We start from the raw sequence: 23,945 nt of genomic DNA on the forward strand, positions 1-23,945 counted from the left end.
CATGCATTACACAACATTAAACCCACTGTCGCCACTGACAGCGACAAGTCCTCAGCTTCCTGCCCCAAGCAGAGGTCAGAGCCCTACAGGAAGCTCCTACATGCTGCTCAGCCTCTGACATGGCACAAACAGCAGCACGTTGCTGTCAGACACGAACCGAACACGGCAGTCCCAGTGATGCACAAACAAGGCTCACATTTAGCTTCTGCGTCTGCATCGCAGTCATAACCCACATGCATCACAGCTTCTCTTCTTTTACTCTTCAGTGCTGAGCTTCTCATTCCAAAACACAAACAAAACTCAATGGGTGACGAGGAGAACTGTTAGAAAAATCGCAGGGCTTAAAACCCTCTTTATTGACCAACACAAGATTTCGCTCCATCATCTCCATACATAGTAACAAAGAATAGCCCAAAAACAGAAGAAGCAGCACAGCAGATAAAAAAGGCTTAAAACTCACTTTAATAATGCATTCCTGTAACATTCCTCAGACAAACTCAAACTTGTTAGTGGGACAATTACAGCTTGTGTCCAAACAGTTTACACTAAATGAAAAAAATAATAATAATCCTGTAGTACTTCTACACAAAAGACAGGCAAGGTTAAGATTATACAAACGTTTGTTTCAGTTAAATCTTCAGCATGAGATACAGTATCTTTTGTCCAATAGATTGTACTTTACTACCGGTAAAAATAAAAACAGCGATACAACACATTATCCAACAACTCATCCCAAGCAGATCCTCCCAGCCACTCAGGCTGCACACCACGGTCAACTACTTGAAAGAAACAGATGGTCCGGATAAAAAGAGGAGCAACAAGTTAGGAGGGGGGGAAATAAAAACAACACGAAAAAAGGAACATGAAAAATCTCTGATTCATAACTGATGGATCATTCGGAGCAATAGAAATGTACAGAATCACGGGAGCTGCAAAGTACCCAGATGCTGCCCTAGTTCTCCAGAGCCTCCTTCCCTGTGCTACGCTAAGAAAGCTAAACAAAAAAACCAAGACTTACTGCAGTTTTTAATCAAGCTCTGCCTCAGGACTGTGGCTGCAAACAGGACACCCGGAATGGTCAAGGCATTGCGGCCCTTGCCAGATTTTACCGTTAGAGAACAACCACAGCAGCCTCCCTGAATCCATTTTCACATTGAAATTATAGGAATGCACCACATGAAATTCTCTATAAAACGTTTACCAGTCAGACTGCACTCCCTTCGTCCTAGAGTGGCTTAACCAAAGCAGGCCCTAATCCACTATTCTGATACCCACCCCCTGAGTAGAACCCTGTACGGCCTGCCAAGATTCCTTTCCTCTTTGGGGCAAGTGCAGGGGGCAGCTTAATCCTATTAGTATCTGCGACGTTTGTTAGGGCCAAATTCACCCCCTGGGTTTCCTCGGTTGAAGGCAGGAGGGTTCCCTCCCATCGCTCCCAGGCCTTCCATCGAGCCGCCCTGCCCAAAGCGATCTGCAGGAGGTGGTGGAGTCTGTAATAAGAAGCAAGGTGAAAAACAAAGAGCAGATAGCATTAGAATTAGAAGCCATTCTAATTGATTCAAATCCTGTCATTCCAGTTTACCTTACTATAAAAGTACCCGAACCCATCAAAACTAACCCCAGAACTGGAGCCAGAAGGCTCTAATTACAGTTAAATACCGCAGGTCCCTTCCCCATATAGCCTGGAGTCAAGCATATTGGGAAGCAGCTCATACACCATCCCCAGCCTACTGCCCTGCTGTGGAATGTGAGAGTTACAGTCTGGGAGAGGAATTTACATTTCCATCATATTTTCCTCACCCAAACTGAATGTAAATGAGGAGCAGCACACTGATAACGCAGCACTATCACAATCCAGACACAGACAATACTACAAATACAAGACAAGTCTGAAATACTGATCCCGTGGCTTGGCCGTATCCCTCCGTTTCCATTCTTCAAGCTCTCCCATCTCCCTGTTAAGGCGGTGCTCCTGCACAGCCTCTTCCTTCCAGCAGGCAGAAGTGCAAAGGATTGCTCGGCTTGGAAGATACCTCACCAAGCCCTCAGTCCAACCTCCTGCTCCAAGCTGGGAGGGCAGAGCAGGTCAGACACAGCTTCAGCCCATCTGGTCTAAAAAGCACCCAAAGACTGGAATGCACTGACTCAGTAACTCAAACTAAGCACCTGGCCAGGACAGTTTCCTGAGAAATGATAACAAACGAAACAGCCTATTGCTTTTGGTCTAGGAGGTCTTATTCCAACATAATGATCTTCACACATTTCCCATTGCTTTTCTCTTTTTTGTTTAGAATGAGTATTAGGAGCTGCTCAAGATGAACAAACCTGCTGCTGTTTCAGCAGCTGACTGGAAGAGCTGCCCTGGGAGAGGATCAATCCTCTGTCTGAAGGACAGGAATGACAGATGCCACCAAAGCAATTATCTGTTGTAAAGCTCTGCAGTAAAGCCCTCAGTGCATACCACCAAAGCTCCAATTCCTGAGCAGTACCCCTCCTTCCCACTACGGCTACCAGCTCATCCCCACACCCACACTATTGGCTTTAATAGACTGAACTTCACTTGCAAAATAAGGAAGCTCCCGAAGTTGCAAGCTGGACACACTGACCACCACAGCATTATATTCATAGAGACAGCAACAATCAAACCACTGCAAGCAGTTAAATTCCTTCACCGTGCCAAGGCAGCCCTCACCACAATAACTGTGTGCAGACTCAGAGCTCACTGGTTCCTGAATTAAACCTGACACCCCCAACAACTCCTACACAACACTGTAGCTTTACCTCACATTTCTAACAAGCCAGAACGTGCACAGTTACCATTCACCACTGAAATCACTAGTGCAGCAACCGTAATTCCCATCTCAACATCCTGCTTTTCCATGTTCTCTCAGTAGTATCTCAATGTCCCTTAGGATCAGATATTACTCTTAGAAGCATTTTTCCTCCGCTCCTATTAGCAAACAGACTTTTTACAAGCTAGCTGCAACATGCAGGGTGACAAGTCTGTATGCTTCAGAGCAACAGATTTCAGCTCATATCAGCACTGGCATTACACCCCTTCATCAGTTCATTTCTCATGTCACCGTTACTGAAGCAGACAGGTTGTGGGTTTCCTACGCAGGAAAGAACAATCCAACTTTGATCACCTTTCGCAAAGGATTTGTAATGAATGGAGCTTCTGAGATTTCCATTAGCTGTATTTAAACTTTACATTTGCATTCAGAATTCTCCCTAGGGCTTTTCTCTTCATAACTCAGCAATGACAAATCCTCAGCTGTGAGGATGCCTAAGGTTTCCAGTCATTTAAGGTCTGTATGAGTGAGGTCAACTGGAGGCGAACAGGGTATAAACCCGACCAGTGCTCACAAAGATTTGGAGATTCAGCCTTCGCTTTGGCCAGTCAAGCACTTACACTTTCTTTGCCCTACAAGAACAGTCAACAAAGGCTTTTAGCAAATATATGCAGCTTCAAAATAAATTCTATATAAAAACCGAAAACAGCAAATACATGAGCACAGCCTCCACTGATTCTTAGCTCCTCACTTCCTAAGGAAATTATCTAAACTAGTTTTTGCATCTTCATTATTACCATAATCATTTCAGCTTATTATCATGGGAACTTCCTAAACAGCACAGTGCCTAACAAGTGAAACAACATCATGTACGTTTAAAAGGCATGCACAAGAAGCAGCTGGAGATGCATTACCATTCCCATGGCTCCGTCAGGTATCATAGCTCCAGGACCAGCTGCAGGAGGCGCAGCAGCGGGGACGTTGGTACCACCGATAGCTCCTCTATTGTTCATGCCAATGGTGCCTGGAAAAGAAAACCGAAGAATATTTGTTGCAAATATAGAAGCAGCTGATGTCTCCTCGTAGCTCCAAACCCACAAAGCAGCAAGTGAGCTTCCTGCAGTGTTAGATGCAGGGACACAGTCCGGTTTAATTGATGAGCAGCGCACTATTAGGTCAAGACAAACTGGTTCTGCGTTCCATTGTTATCTGAAGTGACAGCAAAGTCCAACAGCCACCATTTCCATGAAGTGCTGCCCATGGTCTTCTCACTCTTATGCACATGGCCTGAAACTCCAGGTCATGTAGTCAGAATATTTAAAGACATAACTGAGATTACTGCCCAGGATCAAGGGCAAGCTGCCATGCATTGTAACACCTCATCAGTACAAATTTCATATTCATACATGGGTCTGACAGCGATTTCAATCAAGTCTTCTGCTTACTGAGATTTCACATATCTACAGTACTGCCTCACATGTAGTTTTTGCTGTATCTCCTGTGGTATGATTGCTTCCAGTCACTACATTTAGAAACTGTCATAGTAATTCTCTCCAAATAAGGAGCAAGTAAAACAAAACCACTCAAAAAATCATGTATTTTGTAGAGAAGGGATTAAACATGCATAGCAATGAAGACGACCATCACACCACACTTACCTCCCATCCCCATCTGTCCCATTCGCATGTCTGGTGGCTCCCTCTGGAAAAAGAGAGACTCATTTCAAACGATAAAGAAGAGGGAGTATTTCTTAATGATATATAAATCCATTGTGTTCTGGGCTTTTTGTTACTGCCTAGAAAAGTCATTCCCAGGGTATATTTCAAGAGCAGATCTATTCTATTGTGGTACAACATCAAGCAGCAAAGCAAAGCTGCGTGTAGGGACTGTACCAAACTGCAGCACAAAGAGATACCGGAGACCTGCCTGGTGGGATCTGCTGAGCAGCAGTAACACATTGTAAAGCATCAGTGTTGCTACTTCCTCAGCATAACTAAGCAGCTTTTCCTGCTGGAAGGAACGCAAGCTTACATAACCAATATGCAGCACTGGGCCACTTCCAAATGCCAGCTAGTGAGCTTAGGGCACACACATACCACAGATCCACCTCACTGCAAAGCCTGGACCTACATAAACAGCAGTACCTGCATTCAGTACATTTTCCAGACAAAACTATTAAGATTAAAGAAAATCAACAAAGAAGCGTAGGGCAGAGTGAATATAGAGTCTCTCAACCATCTTAAGCAATCACAGAAAGCCCCATGCTGGAAAGGGCAAAATTCTAGCATGTGGATGCAGTGGGGAAGTGAACTATTCTTACCGCATCAGCAAAGTTCCCCTTGAAGCCTTCCTGCTGGCGTCTCATCATCTCTTCCTGCTGCCTTCTCATTTCCTCCTCACGGCGCCTGCGTTCTTCCTCTTGCCTGGAAAAAAGAGGTAAAGAGGTAAAGATATTCAGCACAACACACACCAAGCATTTGCATCACAGAGTTGCAGTGCTCCCTAGCAGGCTCTTGTTTTGGAAACATGCAGCTTTAAAAACACGATTCTGCTGAAGCTGTAAAATATTAGGCACCTTGTGATGAAAACAAACATCCGTGAGCGAGACATTCTCACCACACTCCGTTTTAAGGAATTCATTATAAAAACAGACCCGAGCACACCCATGTATACAGCAGCTCCCAAGTACATGCTAACTGTGTGCAATAAAAGCCAGATGGTTCTCAAGCTCCTTGGATTACAGAGGTGAACTGGAGGACCACATGGAGCTTCTTACAATGGCCCTGAGTCAAGGAAGAGCTGGAATGGAGAGAAATCTCTGAGGCTGTTACCTCCCAAATGAGAAGGCAGATACCAGATGGGGTTTTCAAACCTGCAGCACTAAAGCTGTTGCACAGAGTCTCATTTATTGAATCTGCCTTGGTCAAGGAGCTAAACTGAAATAGGGAATTAAAACAAACAAACAATCCAACCTAATACTACTCAGTGTCCTTCAACTTCAGAAGGAACTCTTCCATCCTAAACCAGATGTACACTGTCCCTATGAGCAGAAAAGGCCAAAAACAATTGCTACCTAAAGAGTGGCTGTTAAATTGTCAGCCTGAACAATTAGTGAACTGGAGCTGTGCTTTGTTCCATATCATAGCAGATTCACAGTTTCAGAACTGCCTCCTCACCTGATTTCCAACTGTTTACGTTTTTGTACTTCCTGGTTATGCAATTCCTCCATCCTCCTCAGTTCTTCCTGGCGTCTCATTAAATCTGTAATAAAAGATGACAGTTCCACAGTTGGTTAAAGATGAGCAGCTATACCACAGCTCAGCTTCAGCAGGCTCCATCAGTCTACTGAGCCACTCATCCTGGGATAATGGAGAGCCTTATTTATCTTGGACTGGTACCTTGCCTCATGAGCATAACTTGGTGCTCATGGCGAGCTGCTTCCATTTCCATTTCCAGCTTCTCTCGAGCTTCCTTGATGTTACGGTCTACCTGTTCTTGCTGCTGCTTCTCCATTTCTATTAGAGCCTTCCAACGCATGGCATACTCATACTCAAGGCTGCCAGGCTGTGCAAATCGAGGAGGTTGCTCACGCTCCCTGTCAAGCAAAGAGGTAGTGAATGCTTCAACAGAGCAAAGAGGAACTCAGAAAAATAACTGTTTGTGTGCAGATGCAATGGCAGATCCTTTTGTCAGTTAGAAAAGTGTCTCACTGCAACAAATAAGAAACCACTGCACTCTCTTTTTTTGCACAAATAGCTGTGCTTTAGAAACCACTTTTTCCCCCCCTTCAAGAAACTGCTGTTATTGGAAGAAGAAACTTAGGCAGAAAACAAGTATCCTGTCATCTCACATACCAAGTAATGACAATGTGATCCTAAGACACCAAGATACTGGGTGAAAGAACTTAGACGATCTCTTGAAACAAAGCTCCTGCTGCTCATCTTACGAACAGGTTTACTCCAGAAACACACAAAGCCCAAACACCTGTGTTTCCTTTGCTAATTTCGGCACCCCTGCACCTAGAGCACAAACCTACTCCTAATGCATCCTCAGGGCTCCTGCAGCTTTCATTCTCCTTATTTGAAAAATATATGACCTCACATGGTTTACTAATTCCCACTGCTGTGACCACACAATACCTGCTCATACCAGGAAGCCTCTAATGACAATGGCCTTCCTCCTGGACAGCTCTATAATCTATTAATGCTGTTCACTCTACTCCTATTTTCACTGTGACTTTAAGTCTCCTTTATTCCCCCTACAGACTGTCCATAACACTTACAGCAAATAATTTAAGTCTGTTTCAACTTCTCATCCGACCAAGGGGAACACCAAACTGACACCATTTTTTTTTATTCCAAGAATAAAGCAGACAAACGCTTATGAAAAAGTATGTGGAGGCTGCCAGTCTTATCCAGCAGAGCGGATCCAGAAACACCGCTCCCTTTCAGCTAACCAGGGCAAGGCAACAGTGCATGCAATCCTCTTTCCAGCACCAGGTCACACTGACAGAAAAAGGGAGCACTGATGAGCACCTTCCTATGGCTCAAGCAGGACAATGCCCTGCATCCCACAGAGAGTGTCTCTTATGGAAAGTACATACTTGTGGTATTGCTGGTTTCTGATGACAAGTTTTTCTGGTAGTCCCTCTTCATCATCATATTGATCCATGGGCTCCACAGTCACAGGCCGAGGGAATCTATAAAGAAGAGATGCTTTGAGCACAACTCCAGAATAAGCGTGCATTACAGGAAACCCTGTACACTGAGTCAGAACCTATAAAATATTGCTTTTAGTGCTGCTCAACGGAATTCAGAGCAGTCAGGGAACTGAACCAAAGTGAAACAAGAATTTTCTCCCCTTCTCTCCCTTGCTACATGTCCTGTTCACAGCTGTCAACAGTGAGGAGTAACACTGCTTCTTGCTGGAGATCACTGGCTGTATCACTCACGCTCTCTTGGAGAGATCACCACATGCTGTTTGTTGCTGCCAAATAGCAGAGCTCTGCCAGCTCCTGTTGGGCCCTGCCATAATCTCCCTAGAAATCCACTGGCATGCTTTCACAACAGACACAGCACCTGAGAGCTTCTGCCCTCCTCATCTCTGCGTGAAGAAGAAAATTAATTAATAATAACAATTATCTCACAATCAGCTTCCCACTGCAGCACCGACACGGCTCACATCCTCAGCTTCTCTTTGGCTACTTAACCCATTTGCCAGAGCTTTGGAAAAGGAAGAAACAGTCATGCAATGCTGAGGAGCAAGCAGTGCTCAGGCTCCAGCAAAGACAGGACATGAGAAGCTGAAGGTCCACAGCACAGCTCTTCAGTTTAAGGTGATACATGCCAGTGTCAACTGCCTTATTTTCCAATGTGAACTCATCTATTCCAGCCAGCTCATGTAGCTGCTGCATTGTCCTGGTTCATGACAGCAGAATAACTCCAATCAAAATCAAACCATATGTAGAAGTAAGCAACATATTGGATCCCCATCCCCACATAATAAAAACCAGCGCAGAGAGCAAGAAAAAGAGTGAACACTGCCCTCCAGGTGCTCTCTCTTATATACTGAAACACCCCCAAAACTGCTTTTTGAAACTGAATGCACTGAATGCTGCTGTGCCATACACAGCCACCCTGAGAAAAGGGAGAGAAGGAAGAGCACAAAGCTTATAAAATTACTTCTGAAATGATAAATCTAGTTCAATTTCAGGCAGTGTTTCATTATCACATTCTAGTAGCATGCATAGAAGAAACAGTTTTTACTCTCGATATATCAAAGACAGCCACCCCCCCTCCCGTTGTTAAACCAACAAGGAGTGCTCACAGAAGATATCTAGTCAGTTATTCACTTGTGCACATTCACATAATTACTCATGATGTCCTTTGTCATCTTATATTTAAGCACTAGGAGAACCATTTTATTACAGTTAAAACCCCAAACAACCCAATCCATCTGATCAGCACCTCAGACAGATCCCATGCTCACAGAGCAGTGCACTGGCATTCCATCTCAGCAGCACACAGTGCGTAGGGTCCCACCCCCCAGACTCAGCATGCACAACTAACACCCTGAGCATTGTTTCCAGCCAGTGGAATGGGTGGCCTCTGAAGCAGCTCCTGTTTGTTACAAGGTGCTCCAATTGCTCTAAGGAACCCTTATCTACAAAGAGTTTATTGGGCTGCTTTGTACACTGACCCCACCAGCAGCTCCCCAAAAGGAAGCTCTGAGACTCGAGTTCCAACATACGTTCAATCTTGCTGGAAAAGAAGCTAAGTAAAATTCTCTCTGTGCAAATTATCTCCTGCCCCCACTCCACTGCTAAAAAATACTGCTCACAAGCCACCACCACTCATCAGCCTGCACACATCCATACAGTACTCCTTGCCTTCCACACTTACGTTGTCAGCAGGAAAGAGCCATCACTACATCTCTCCAGGGCTTTCCTAGCAGCAGGCTTCCCTGAGAACTCCACAATGCCTTTTCCAGAGGATCGCCCTCTGTCATCCACAATCACCACAGCCCTTTCCACCTGGCCAAACACTGAGAAAGCTTCCTCCAGGAGCTCATTGGACACGAACTGAGGCAGGTTCCTGACTGTCAGCGATGCGCTGTGGCACGCAAAACGCACTCTGAGCTGCTTCCCACGGAGAGGCATGTTGTCTAGTTCCACTTTTGCAATCCCTGCCAGAGTGCGAGTTTCCTGAAGATAAAAAGTCACCATTGAAACTCTCAGAGTAGTGTGGAATCAGCTATCACACAACTGTCACAGATATCTCCCGTCAACAAGTATTTTATTGACAAGACAGCATTTCAAGACATGCCCTAATAGCCATTCTCTGCTATCGATGGCTCTGAAGACACATCAAGAGTTTGGAGGGGAAAAAGAAACATTAGGTGAAAGCTTTATCCAGTAACCAGTAGTAACAAAGCAAACAAGTTATCATTATCTATCAGATATAACACGACCAGAGCAACAAAGTCTTCTCATAAATGCACTTAATAATTTGTTTTAAACAGTAATAACTAACGTTTCACATATTATTCAAGGAAATGCTTGCTGTATGAGCATCCAGGAAAGACATCCCACTCCAGTTTCACACCCTGATTCATTTACATCACTGCCAAGAAGTTTGGGCTACAGTAAAATGCCCCCAGACTCAGGAACTTCCCACTCTATGCACTCATAGTGGGGCTTTCAGACGGACAGCACCTGAGCCCACAGCTCTGAGAACCATTCCGTTGTGCCTGCAGCTCACTCCCCTCCCTCCCAGACATATTTCAATGCGATTATCTGGCGACTCTCCCCCACCTCAAAAACATTTGTCACCCCAGTAATGTTGTCTGTGGACAGAGACCATCAGACAAACTCTCTTCCAGGAGACAGAAGTCTATCTACCTAGTCTGTAACAGCACTGTGTTCATGTTTTCCTTCTATCAGCTGATTCCAGAATAACTCTGCTAGGTATCTCACACATCGTGCCACAAGCTGCCTGAATTCGTTCACATTCCTTCTTAAGCCATGCTCTAGACAAATCACTTGTAGAAGCTAATCCATGATTCCAGGTCACTAAAAATCAACAGCAGGCTCAATTAACAAGATATCTGCACAGCTACTATCTGCAGTTAAGAACACTCTTCCATTCTAGTGTTCACTGACACCAAAACACCCCTTGGGTAGTAGGGCACTCACCAGCCTGATAAAGCCAAATCCTTTGTCCTTGTGTATGAAGACTTCACCTGCCTTGCCATACTTCTCAAATAACTTTCTCATCTCTTCCTCTGTAATATCTGGGGGCAGATTCCCCACAAAGAGGCGGCTTCTTTGGGTGAAGGTTTTTTCACCAGGTTTCCGGAAGTTCTTCAGGTCGATGGTCAGGCCTTCATCTGAGGGGAGTAAGATACCCAGCTGCTCTACAGTTGGGGGGGGATAAACTCTATTAGGTTTCACCACAGTGAACTCAGAGACACAGAACAAATACAGGCAATACCACCCCCCCACTTCGGTCTCAAACCTCCCCAGCCACCTCTTCAGCAATAGGAGGATTCTATTTCACATAGGGCACACAGGCTTTTCTTAAAGAAAACATGCCTGAACCTCATTAACAGCAGTGAAATGCAGTCAAAAACCCAGAAACAAAACAGCTTGGATAACTTTGGAATTAATTTTGCCCAGACAGGTGATATTTGAGATAGCTGCTACTTGTACAGGATGGAATTTGGGGTCCAAGCTGAAGAGAAGGCTGGAGTGGTGAAAATAACAAATACATATATATGTATGTATATATGTATATATATAAACAGCCCCTTAGGTGAGACCTCAGATAAATTACAAAGTTCATTACATAAAACCTGTATTTACCAAGTAATGCTACATCTAACAGTAACAAACTGGAGTGTTTCTATGAACACCCTCCATCCCCACATGCATATAAACTTCTTTAGCACTCGGTTCAGCAAGAATCCAGCATGATCCTGGGAGCTACAGATCCCAAGTGAAGATGTACTGTCTTGATTACCTTACTCTGCCCCCTTTCTTAAAGGCATACAGGAGCTCTCTAACAGTTGCAGGAAGATATTTCGCTCTTTTTGGTTTTCTTCCTCTCTTCTATTTAACAGGAGCACTTTGCACCTCAAGCCCTCCCCAAATTGCTTTGCTAAGGATACACCTCATGGCCACATGAAATAAAGCCAAGTGGTTTGATTCAGACTAGAGTGTGATACCGACCAGAACAGGCTGCTCATGCAAACAGTGATCAAGGACCATGCTTTTATGAGTACAAACACTCCTCTACAGCTAATCCTAAAGAAAGCAAGCCTGACATTGTAACTGTAGAGGGCAATAAGTTATTCACTTCATGCAAAAGTCACAGTAGGTGAAGTGCTTTGCTCTGTGAACTTCTCCAACGCCTGGGACAGATGCAGGCTGCCCCTCTGAGGTGATCTGCTAAGAACACACTGATGCAGTCTTTGTGTTGTAGTGTTTCCAGATTAACTGGAAGCACAGCAGTCGGCCACCCTGTTCTATCATCTCCCACAAACCTGCTTAACAGGATCACTGCGTTAAAAAACCCCATGCATTTCATATTAGCCTGCTGTCTGCATGCGTGGGAGCGAGAGGGGTTCAATTCAACCTGCAACCAGGGCAGAAAAAGAGGGGAACACAACTGAAGGGGCACTGAGCTCGGGAAACGCTTCCGAGAAAGCAAAGCACACCTGTGGCCCACAGGGTCGGGTTGGACAAGGCTCCATCAGCACACAGGGCTTCAGCTCAGAACCACTCTCCGAACACCAACTGACAGAGCAGCAGCTCGTGCTGATTAAAGACAAACTCGGAAACACCCTCAAGTAGAGAGAAACGCAGCACTGATAGCAGCTGTTTGGGCACAGTGAGGTGTTCTGATGTGCTCCTGAGCATCTCGAGGGCCTTCCATGATAAAACTGAGCCTTAGGTGGCTGTAGATAACAACGCTGAGAGGATCACAGAATCACAGAATGACCCGGGTTGGAAGGGACCTCAAGGATCATGTAGTTCCAACCCCCCTGCCTAGCAGGGCCACCAAACATACACATTTACTAGATCAAGGTTGCCCAGGGCCCCGTCCAACCTGGTCTTGAACACCTCCAAGGACGGGGCATCCACAACCTCACTGGGCAGCCTGTTCCAGGACCAGGATCGTGGCTTAGTGGGCACGAGTGATGGCTGGACAACCTAAACGACCCTAAGAACAGCTGCGTCTATAGACAGAGCAGCTCTGCTCCCCTCACACTCAATAAAGAGCTCGTTGAACAAACCCTTTTGTGGGAGGGGGGAAACAAACGGGACGTGCTGAAATCTGCCCCGTCCCACCCGCGGGGCCGGAACCAGCGCCCACAGCTGCGAACCGACCGGACTCGGTGCGAATTTCCCTCGACAACCCCCACACGAGACGGAACCCGCCCCGCCCGAACACAACGGCGCTGGCCCCGAGTCCCGGCGGCACGCCAGGACTCACTCTGGCTGTCGGCCTGCTGCCCGTTGGCGGGGATGGGGGCGGCGGGTGCTGCTGGTGTTGGGTGCTGGTGCTGCTTCCGCGGCGCGTGGTTCTGTTTGTCCACGTTGAAGCCCTTGTTGCCCTGCATCTTCCCCCACCTGCGGGGGGTCACGCTCCGTTCGGTTTCCCGCTCCGGAGCTCCACGCCTGCGGCCTGCGATCCCTCCGGCCGCGCCTCGCGAGGCTGGGCGGCCGCGTGCGGCGGCGGGGCGGGGCGGGCAGCGTTAGGCCGCGGGAGGCCTCGGCGGGCCCCGGACGGCGCAGAGCAAGCGGGAGCGCCCACCTCGCGGCGGAACGACGCCGAGCGACGGCCCCGAGCCGGCCGCGGCCTCACCTGGCGGCAGGAAGGCTTAAGGCGGCAGGAAGGCTTAAGGCGGCCTGGAGCCCAATGGCGGCCCGCTCCCGCTTCGCCCCGCGGCGGCCCTGAGAGAGGCGCGCGCGCGGCCGAACTCGGCAACCGAACCTTACGGCCCCCAGCCCGCGCTCCCATTGGCCCCCCCCCGCGAACGCCGCGCGCCCCATTGGCCGCCGAACGCCCGCCACTCACGGCCGATCGCGGCGGGCGGGCCGAGGGGCGGGCGGCGGCTGTTTGCGAGGAGCCGATTGTGCCGTTCCGGCGGCGGCCCGCAGCGCGCGCTGCCAATCAGAGCGGCGGGCATCGGGCTGCGAGGAGACGGGAGACAAAGGAGAACAGCGAGCGGCACAGGGAGCCGCGCAGGCGCAGTGAGGGGAACGGCCGCGCATGCGCAGTGAGGACACACGGCCCTAAAGGGACCGCGGCGCGAAACAGCGCTGTGCGGCGTCGTGCTCGCGCGTGGCCCCCCCACCCCCGCACACCGTGCCCGGGCGGGTGGCGGTATCGCCGCGAGGGGCGGCCCGGGAGGAGCCTGAGCCCGGGGAAGTTGTTGGAACCGCGGGGCCTCGGGGGAACGGCCGCGGAGCTCCGCAGGGCGGCCGCAGGTGCCCGCGTTCGTTCCGCAGCCCTTCAATAAAGGCGGTGCTTCCGTGACACGCAGCGCTGGGGCGGCTCGCCGCCCTCACGGGGCCTTTTTCTCTTCGCTCCTGCCCGGCTCAGCCCCGCTCCCGGGAGACAAAAAGCGAGCGGGGCGGCCCCGGGCTGCGGGCACGGCAGGTGGCTGCGGGCGGCGGCCCGAGGCGGGGCGGGGAAGCGGCACGGGGGGGGGTCACGGGTGGGGGTGGGGGTGTCCTTGTGGGGGTGGGTCCCGGGGTGGGTGTCGCGGGTGGGGGCGGGGCGCGGGCCGGGGGCTGCCCCTCCGGGGCGATGCCGCGTCCCGGGCCCCCGCGGAAGCCCCGCCCGGCCGCGCTGTCACTCACCGCCCCGGGGAGACGCTCCAGCTCCGGGGGAGGCGGCGGTGGCGACGGCGCCCGGACCGGGCCGGGGGGCTCCTCCCGCGCGGAGGTAGAGACGGGAGCGGAGCGGCCGGGGGGTCCCGCAGGGCGGTGTCGGACCCGGGGCCGCGCGGCGAGAGGGTTAAAGGGGGGGAGCGGGACGGCGGTACGTTGTGCGCCGTGCGGGCAGCCCTGCGGGGATACGGGCGCCCCGTTCCGGCCCGCGCCGCGTCCCCTGCCCCGCGCCGTGCCCCCACCGGGTGCTGCCGCTGCCCTCCGCCCGCTGCCCGCTGCCCGCCTTCGGCTCCGCGCTGTGGCTCGGCGCGGTCCCGCTCCTCCTCCGATCTCCGCTCCGGGTTTTCCGTCCGCCCGGCGGAGTGCGGTTCTGCCGCTCCGCTCCCCGCAGCGGGATCCGCTCCGCGTTTTCGAGGCCGCCGCTCCCCGGCCGGTCTCGCGAGCCCCGGCCCCGCCGCGGCCAATAGGGATCCGTCCCTCTCTCGGCGCAGCCAATGGGGAGCCGTTTCCCCCCCACCCCGGGCTGCAGCGCGCTGAGGGCTCCGAGCGGCGCCTCCATTTAAAGGGGCCGCCACCCGAATCCGGGCTCCGAGCAAAACGGGCGGCGCGGCGCCGGGCGGCCCCAGGTACGAGCGGCACCGCCGCCCGCGGGCACCTCAATGCGGCTGCAGGGCACGGCGGGGTGCGGCCATCGCATCGAGGCGAGCTGTGCCGGGGCCGCTGCGAGCCCGTGGGGGCGGGGCGGGCGCGTGCCGAGCGGGGTCCGGGTGGGGGCGGGGCGGGCGCCCAAAGGGAGGGGGCGGGGTCGGCTGGGAGCGCCCCTGCGCGTGGCGGCCGCTGGGGGGCGCCGTGGGGCGGGATGGGGCGGGGGCAGTTCCGGCGCGACGGCGCCCCCTCGCGGTCAGCACCGGGAGCTGCGCCCCGCTGCGCCCAGGCCCGGTGTGCCCGCAGCACGGCCCGTGCCGCTAAGGGACGGACACGGCGTGTGTCTGCACACCGGGAGGGGCGGGAGGACCCTGAGCGCCGCGCATCGCCCCGCCTGGCAGGGCTGGGGGCTGGCAGGGCTGGGGAGGGCGCTGACACAGCCGGGAGCTGCGTGTGGCCGCACGGGGATGGGCTCTGCGCTGACACTGCGTGATGGTGTCAGCATCGAGGGCCGGGGGCTCAGCCTCGTGCTCTGCAATGGTGTCTGGGCTCTGCTGCTGGCATGGGCTGCTCCATTCGTGCTCCTCCCTTCCTCCCCCAGCGTTTCAGCCCTAGTCTGTGATGTGTTTATCTCTGTGATGTGTTTATCTCTCGGTGCCACTGCGTTCCCCAGGAAGACTCCAGCTCTGCCTTCTCTCTGATTGCCCTCTGATCCCAGCGTCACACCTGAGATCAGAACACAGCTCTGCCCCCGGGGCTGCCACCTCTCAGCTGGTGGCTCTGCTTCCTGCACTCGCATCCTCTGCCTGCACTTGTCCTTCACTTTAAGGGGGATGCAGCTTGGCACAGCCATTGACACACCATGTTAGCGAGGCACGCTTGTCTCCTAGCAGCCCTGACACAGAGCGAGAGGCCGAGGCCGAGCACACAGCCTGCCTTGGGGTGAAGAGCCCCGTGTGGTTTGTGAGGATGTTTGGTGGCCATTGGATTGAGGTTGCATGGCCCTGGTGGACGTGTGTGCTGCCAGAAGCCTGTTGTGTCGAAAATGGTGAAAGCAAAATGAGGGAAGAATGTGGTTGGCTGTAGCTATGACAATAAGTCTTATTATCTGAACAGAGATTGTGTTAGGATATCATTGTCGTAATCTTGGTGGCGTGTTCAAACTTCTTCCCCTGCTGGCAGAGTAGGTTAGGAAAGGGCCGTGCTTGAGACCATCCTTCCCAGCCCTCTTTGGACACAGCCATTGGTCTGTGCAGTACAGCATCACTGCAATTGGTTTTACAGCTGTACAGGGGGTGAAGCATCCCCAGGCTGACACAGCTTCTAAGGGACCCAATGGTGGGAACCTTACAGAGGAGCCTGGGGCTGCAGGAAGGGCTGACTGCATCTCACCTTGCTCTTCAGCTGTTTTGGATCTCTAAGGCTTCTTCAGGAAACCTTTGTTTTGCCCTCACGGGCGCACTCCTTGCTTTTTCTGTTGGGCATCAGGTGGTACTTACACTGCTATTGAACCCCCTTGTGTATTGCAGGGATGCTGTCACGAGGCAGGCGGTGAGTCCTGGAAACGATGCTGCTTGTTCATTCTTCAGACACAGAGCAGTACAAGTAGCAGGAGTTGTGCTCTCTGACCTGATCTCTGAGTGCAGTTGGTTCTTGAAGCTGGGTTGCTCTCCAGACGCCGGGTGTTAACTGCTAAGGCCTCTGTCTTAACATGGCTAAACAAAGGAGGTTGTGTTGGAGTGCACAGAGACCTGTTGCTCGTTTCTCTGCTGCGGGGCCTTGACATTCACAGCCTGGGGATGCTGGGCTCAGGAAAAAAGGTGTGAGAGCATCCAAGCAGCTTCAAACTGCTGCCAGGATGGCATCCCTGATGGATAAGTGCTTGTTTTTGTTGTCTTAGGGCTTAGGGCTGTTACAGGAGTGTTGGATTAATAGCAAGTGATGATGATATCTGTGGAACATAGACAGGTACCTTTGAAGTGCTGTAAGAAGTCTGCTGGTCAGTGTAATTCCAGACAATTCTGCTCTTGCTTGAAGCTAAGATGACCTCTGTAGAATACGAGGTCAAAATCTAATCTGGCTGGTCCTGCCTTTGGGGAATTGGCAGGGAACCCTTGGTGCTTTACAGCATCCCCTGCTCTGTGTTGGAAGGTTTGGGCTGTCTTGCTGCTGTGGATGACTGCTGTCATAGAACAATGGAATGGCCTGGGTTGAAAAGGACCACAATGATCATCCAATTTCAACCCCCTGCTGTGTGCAGGGTCGCCAACCAGCAGCCCAGGCTGCCCAGAGCAACATCCACTGTTGGTCAGCCATTATTGGTGCCTCGAGACTGTGGGGATTGTCCAGCTTTGACTTCCAGCCCTTGGGAGTCTTCTTGTACGTTTGTCTGTCTATCTAAAGAGTCCTTTGCTGAGGACCTTTTTGTTTTTCTCTTAAATTATCATTTGGAGACGTGTCACATCTCCCCATTTCTTTCCATAATGAAGTAGGTTTACCACTGGAAGGTGTTAACATCCCAACTCTTCCTTGTCTTCAAGGTGATGGTGATGGCTTAACGTAGTGCTGGATGGCACCAGTGGTGGTGTGTGCTTTGAATAATGACATTCTGTTCCTTTCTGGAGGGTTAACACTGGACTGAAGCCTGTCTGTAGCAGCACACGTGGCTCCCTGGCAATCCTTTATAAATTAATTTTGCTTTAAAACGAGTTAACCGATCTGTAATAAATGTTTGCAGTGCTTCAATCTGGAGGGCTATAAACTGCCTGGATAAACTCAGATAAATGGCAGTGATGAAGTGAGCTTTTACCATATCTGTCTTTCAAGGTGCAGTAGCTAATGAAGACGTGCTGCCCAGGGCCCGTGCTGGTCATCGTGTGGTTGGTGACAGCAGTGTGGGATGTGCACCCTGTGGTCATTGCCCCTATGCTGGAGGAAGGCAGTTTGCATGCAGCAGAGGTTTGGAGGAGTTCACTGCACTGTGAGGGAATAACGGTGCTGGTTTTGATCGTTTCTCACTCTCTGATTTTAATTAAACACTTGATGGTGGCTCCTCGTTTTTTTTCCAGGTAGGCCACGTATTCCCCTGCTAACAGTCAGCTGAACAAAGACACTCAGATGTGGGAGATGTGTGCTGTTAAGCGCCAGTGATGTCTCTCATTGTGTTTTTAATAAGCTAGTCACCAGGTGTCTCTGGGTGTCCCCATGGAGCTTCCTGGTCCAAGAGAAGACCCTTGTGCCCTCTCTTTGGTGGAACGATAGGGCAGGTCTCTTCTTTCACACCTGTTGGGTTTGATGGTCAGAGTTACCCGCTGCCAAGTCCCATGTGTTGGTGGGGTCCCATGGCCTCTTTGGAAGCTCTGGGTGCTGCCTGAGAAGCGCTGTGCTGTTGTGCAGAGGGCTTCACTGTCAGCTTGCAGTCTCACCCTCTGTGGATGAGCAGGATTTCGGCAGTCTCCTCTCTTTAGCAGTGTCGTGCTCCAGTGTGCTTCCCTTGTTGCCAGGTATGTGGCTGGAAAGCAATAGGCTTTCAGGCAGATGGAATGAAAAAGGAGGGTGGAAATGTGGTGGATCATTTCAGCATCTGCCAGAAACAATCAGCTATTATTCGTCTGCTGGAGGTAGTGAGAAGAGACCTTACCAGGAGGTGAAGTTCACATTCGGTTGGCAGCGTAACGCGCTGTGAAGCTCAGCAGAAAGTCCGGATGAATTGGAAAGCCTGGGGCAAATGGAAGCAGCATTTCTTACCTTGCTGCAGCTCAGCAGCTCTCATTTGCTCAGGTAGAGTTCAGCTTAGAGCAGCCGACAGGGCTGCAGAGCATCCTTCGCCCCTGCCCTGTAGGCTGCCTTCTTGATCCTGGGCAGCTGAAAGTCACTGTGAAGACTGCTGTCAAGGGGACAGGATTTCAGTGGTGGGCAGAGATGTTCCTCCTTTCCCACCCAAACTACTTGCAGCATCGTTTTGCGTCCATCACCACACTGACTCCCGCAGCTTTTCCAGACTATTATAAATATGTCAGATGTCAGCACCTCTCTGCCTCCCTATCTCCTTGTCACAGATTTCTCCTGCAGCACAGAAACTTCTTTTTAGAACAGAATGGTAAATAGAAGAATGAATTGCAATGGGAACTTTCAGAAGATCTGAATATAAACTGCTTCAGAGCCAATCCATAGAGGATTTGTCCAGCAGTGCTTTCAGTGCAGCTCAATCCAAGCAGTTGTTCAGCGACTGATGGTCCTGTTCTGTTCCTTATGCTCTCTCCCCAGGTATCCCTTCTTGGTGGGAATAGAAACAAGGTATTTGAGTAGGCCCAGAGTCTGAAGGCAGTGCTGAGGCATACGCTGTTGAAACCATGTGCTGTCAGTTTATTTGAAGAGCACATGAGTAGCACAGCAGGTTGGTGGGTGTTCATAGACTGTTGCCCGTGCTGTCATCTGGGCGGGAGGGCCAAAATGAATTCCTCATGCCCCAGATTTTTTCCCAAGGTCTCTCCATACCATAGGAATATCACCTCAGTGGTTCATTGCAGACTTGTGCAAAGGGTGTGAATCAACTTTCTTTGTTCATTTGAGTGGCTCGACCTTCCTGCTGCATTGCTGTAAGGTCTGCTGTCTGCCTGGATATGTGGGCAGGGGACAGCTTGCAGAAGCAAGCACTGCTTGTATCTGGAGCAGCAGAAAACACGTTGATCCGGAGGGGATTCTCACCTGCTTCAAATCCTCACGGCCTCCCTTTCAAATGTCTCTGCTTCTGTTTTGCTTTGTTCTTCCTGTCACCCGCTTTAATGCACGCCTCACATTCTGCTTTGCTGCAGGATTGGCTCGTTCTGGAGGCTTTGTCTCCTGTGTAGCTGAAGAAAACGAATGGAGCAATCAGTCCTTAGTGGTGAAACTTGCTGAGATGCTGGAGATGACAACTTCGGTGCTTCACTGCTTATCTGCTGCTGAAGCTGAAAACATTGCCATGTTTTTTGGATCAAACAAAGAGATAATGACCTGTAGAGCACAATTCCCCGAGCCCTGCTGAAACGAGGTTCAGAAGTCAGGCACATTCTCAATCCAAATATTTCCTATTTAGTTGTGAGTGAACCATCTGTGGGTGTGGGGATCCTTCCAGAGGAAAGGATGTGAAGAACTGATCAGCCATCACCACTGAAATCATTTCACCCTTCCTTCTTTACTGGTATAGATGTGCTTGCAGTAAGCCCCAAACAAGCAGCAATGTTCTGCTTCAGAGCTCAAAACAGTGCCAGATTTAGGATTAGAATGGTCCTGCTAAGGGGATAGGCTGTTGCCATGTCTTCTGATTACATCGCCTTCCTTCCCCATAGTGTGGAGTTCAGCCTGCTGTGGGGACATGATGCTCTATCAGCTCTTCCTCTGCATCGCCACTTTGCAGAATCCAGCTCCCTTCCCCTCTTCAGCTTCTATCTTTTTGTGGAGACATAGTGCATTATTAGCTGATAGGAATGTAAATGCTTTCTTGCCTCACCTGATCTTGGCTTCTCTGCCTGCCGGTGCTGCTGGCTGCAGAGCTGGGCTGTGGCTTTGGCCGTCTGCTGGTAGCAGCAAGCATTGCAGCTCCCCGTGCGAGTGCCATGCACAGTCACACTGCTCTTTCTTCCTGACTGCATTGCATGCTCGTGCATACTTTGCTGTTCTTCCTCTTATGGCTGCTTTTAACATCATGGGCTTTTCCAGTTTCCTTTCTGCCACCTTCCATAATCTCCCCCAGCTCTGGCATTCTAGCTGTAGTTAAGTTATGACATCGTTTATATCTGTCCTCTGAAAAAATTCATGTGTCTTATCACACTCTGTCTTGTTCAAGACTGAGACGACAGAGATATAAAGAACTTATTTCTGCCTCTGTGTCAAGAGAAAAGAAATTTTAGAAGATAGGGGAGCTGTGTGATAACAGATCAGGAGAAAGGAGGGGCCACATCATTTGAGCCTGGTGAAACACAGCAGAAGGCAGAGAACAGGTTGTTATGCACGGCAGAATGGTCGTGAGAAGCCTCCTGAACTGGTGCTCCAAGTAATTTCTGACATCCCTCTGTGTCCTTTATCATAAGCAAGTCTGTTTGCCACGCCGTGGTGAGGTGTGTGGATGGCAGAGAGATTTCTGAAGGGTTGGCTTTGTTGAACTGCTGTGTCTTGCTGCTGCTTTTTGGCTTCATAGTTCTGTAACCTCACCAGAGCTGTGATTGGTTTGCTGGTGTGCTGGGTATTGCTACCAATCCTGCCAGGCCTCGGTTCACTCCAGCAGTGTTCAGAAGAGAAGGCAATTCATGCCCTGTTAGATTGGTTGTCATTAACTTGCAGATCTCTCTCTCGTTTCCAGCTGTCATCATCTAAATGGATTCTAGTGAAATGTCGGGATCTCTGGACCCCCTTTCTCTGCCTGACAAACCACTCATTGGCGATCTTCCTGCTGACATGGAGTTTGGGGAGGATCTCCTAGGTTCCCAAACGGCTTCTACCCAGGAAGCTTCAGTTCTTCGGCCCTCAGACTGGGCTCAGTCCAAGCAGATGACTGCAGACAGGGACTTAGGCCTTCAGGAGAAAGGAGACAGCCTGTCTGAACAAAACAAATCAGATGACCTCAATCTAGATAAGTCCAGTACTGTCTCGGACGTCCTGGAGAAACCTGGTGTCTTAGGTGACCTGGATGGAACTGCTGTTTCGTTGGAGCTAAATAAATCAGAGGATCTGGATGAGCTGTGTAAGGCACAGCCTTCCCAGGATGGGGAGGGTGGGATGGGGGACTCCTCTGCCATCCCTAAAGAAGCCCTTGTTCCAGAAACACAGAAAGAAGGGGAGGATGCACCAAAAACTAATGCTGGGGACCTAAAGGAAGACAGTGCTGCTGCTATTCCTGCACTGTCTGATGACAACGGCCCTGAATCACCTTCACAGCCTGCTCCTGACTCTGGAGACCTCAGCAATGCCCCAGCCACAGAAGAAACCACAGCACAACCATCAAGTCCACCAGTAGCCCCTCCACAACTCAGCCTTAAACAGTCAAAAAAGACGAGGTTGAAGGCACCGAGGAAAAGCTCACCTGTGCAGAGGGAAGGACTGCCGGGGGATGCAGAGGTGGAGCTGAGCCCAGACAGCAGTATGGCAGCTCTGCCCTCTGAGCCCGCCCAGGAAAAGAAAGCAGAGGAATGGAATGATGATGAGAACAACTTACTGAGTGAAAGCACTGGACTGAAGGCAGAGGAAGCTGCACTACCAGCAGGTAGGTTGTAGTTTCTGCATGGCTTGGCTTCCTCTTGCTCAGAAGGCTGCTGGGCTGCACTCCTGTGAATTTGGAGGTTGATCTGAGCTCCAACTTGTCCTGTCTTCCTTTACCTTGGAAATCAGTGATGTTACTGATGGACTAAATATGGGAAAAGCATCTCGCTTACCTGGATTAATGTTCTGGAAGCTGTTCTTTTGGTGTGCACAAGCTCTCGCTCTGGTTTTCATAGCTTTAACTTTGATTTTTAATGCTTGTGTCAGCGCGGAGCTTCCATGATAAAAATGCTGCTGCACATCTTTCTCCTTATCCTTGGAGTCTTTGTTGGAGGTGAAGATTTCCAATAGGCAGAGTCCCACTGTCCAAGCTGGCCATCCTCAGGAGGTGCTCAGTCCCCACAGTCATGCAGCTAGAGGCAGCTGCCCAGCCTTCCTGCATGCAGGAAGGTCTCCTGTACAGGACTTCTCCCAGACCACATGTATTTATCTATACCTACAGGTGGTCGGTTTAGGAGCTTTCCTGTGTCTGAACTCCACCAGAATAGCTGGCTCTGTCTGAGGCTATATATATGCAGACTGGCCCAAAGGGCAGCTGCGTTTGAACAGCTTCAGTGCTCTTCTGTTGGTGAGAAGCAAGGTGTCGCATTTAAGTTTCTTCTGTGCTTCTGTTGCAGAAGGCCAATCTTGGAAGGGAAGTGTGCCCCAAACTGAGAAGGTGAGGAGTCAAGTACGTATGCTGTGGGAACACTGAGGGTGGCTCATTGAGAGACACTGGCTGTCTTATCAGCCCTCTGGGAAGGAGTTTGCATGTCTGCAGTGATGGAGTGATCCCTGTGTAATGCCACTGTGCTATACACGTGGCTTCAGTGTATCTGTCCCTACCACCCCCAGATGGAACATCATTCCCATAAGGCTGCTTTCCCCTCTTCCCCCTGACGTGGCCAACTCTTGTCGGATATCTATGGAGGTTTATCCTTCTTTCAGCCAAGTTAGTGGGAATTTAAAGCTCAGAAACTGAAACTGCCCAGTGATCTGGGATATTTATCCATTGTTGTTCTCGCAAATGGTCAGTCTACACATTTTCTGAATCTCTTCTAGGAGAAAAGAAGTGAACGAGCCAGAAGATCAGAAACTGCCAGGCCTGAAACTGTGAACTCTGCTGAGAGCAGTGAGTAACCAGCGTTGGCCATCACCTGAGTTCAGCCCTAGGGCAAGTCCTGGGCCCAGTGCAGACAGGCAGTTTGTGTTGTGAACAGGGAGTAAGGACCATGGAGCTTCAATTTAGATGTTCCTGTTATATAGGAGAGGTCCCTTCACCCCTAGAGTTTCCATTTCAGGATACTTGCCTTACTGTCTCAGGGTAAGGGAGTAGAGAGTTGCAGTATCTTTACAGTGGTTTATAGTCAATAAACATCAACTAATAATAGGGTGAAACTCCAGGGATGTTCCCAGGAAACCCATCTTTCATTTCCTCAGCCAGAACCTTTCTTCCTTTGCCTCTATGCTGTCAGGCTGTCTGAAGGAAGGCTGCATTTTGGGGACTTGCCTGTAGAAATACAGGAAATCTCTGTCCTCCCTTATATCTAGTGTTGCACTGACATTTTCTTACATTTCACTGTCGGTCAGTCATTGCCTGTGCTGGAGAAGCGGCTGGTGATCCAGCTTGCTCCCTTTAATGTTTCCTGGTTCTTGGAGGGCTTTCTGTTGCAGTGTTTACACTTCAGGCATCTGCTCCACCTTATGACTTTTCTTAGAGGGGAACTTTACTTAAGACCAGTTTGCTTAAGAACCTTCCAGCTCATCTCCAATTCCAGCAGAGTATCTTTTCAGGGTCCCTTTATCATCCTGCTTAGGAAGGTACAAAGCATTTA

General features: G+C 50.3%; 2 protein-coding genes across 5 annotated transcripts in view; one reads left to right on the top strand and one right to left on the bottom strand.

Moving 5' to 3' along the window:
• Window positions 1-439: 439 nt before the first annotated feature.
• Window positions 440-12,914, bottom strand: NONO (non-POU domain containing octamer binding). The gene is made up of 10 exons (XM_015860203.1): window positions 12,788-12,914; window positions 10,486-10,706; window positions 9,194-9,495; window positions 7,396-7,491; window positions 6,191-6,387; window positions 5,969-6,053; window positions 5,113-5,215; window positions 4,451-4,493; window positions 3,707-3,816; window positions 440-1,490 (listed from the first exon to the last, which is right to left on the bottom strand). The coding sequence occupies exons 1-10, from the start codon at window positions 12,912-12,914 to the stop codon at window positions 1,353-1,355; spliced, it is 1,422 nt and encodes a 473-aa protein (XP_015715689.1). The 3' UTR covers window positions 440-1,352.
• A 1,212-nt stretch (window positions 12,915-14,126) lies between these two features.
• The window catches only part of ZMYM3 (zinc finger MYM-type containing 3), a 28,395-nt gene continuing 18,576 nt past the window's right edge, over window positions 14,127-23,945 (top strand). The window contains exons 1-4 of one of the 4 annotated variants that reach the window (XM_015860139.2): window positions 14,127-14,245; window positions 21,176-22,075; window positions 22,749-22,801; window positions 23,173-23,242. In XM_015860139.2, coding sequence (XP_015715625.1) covers window positions 21,190-22,075; window positions 22,749-22,801; window positions 23,173-23,242 — 1,009 coding nt within the window. In that variant the 5' untranslated portion in view covers window positions 14,127-14,245; window positions 21,176-21,189. Of the gene's footprint in view, window positions 14,246-14,702; window positions 14,817-15,268; window positions 19,232-21,175; window positions 22,076-22,748; window positions 22,802-23,172; window positions 23,243-23,945 lie in introns of those variants that run through there. The other 3 variants (XM_015860141.2, XM_015860138.2, XM_015860140.2) reach the window with 3 other exon arrangements.

Source organism: Coturnix japonica, chromosome 4 (assembly GCF_001577835.2).
Source record: "Coturnix japonica isolate 7356 chromosome 4, Coturnix japonica 2.1, whole genome shotgun sequence".
In the NCBI taxonomy this organism is placed as follows: Eukaryota; Metazoa; Chordata; class Aves; order Galliformes; family Phasianidae; genus Coturnix; species Coturnix japonica.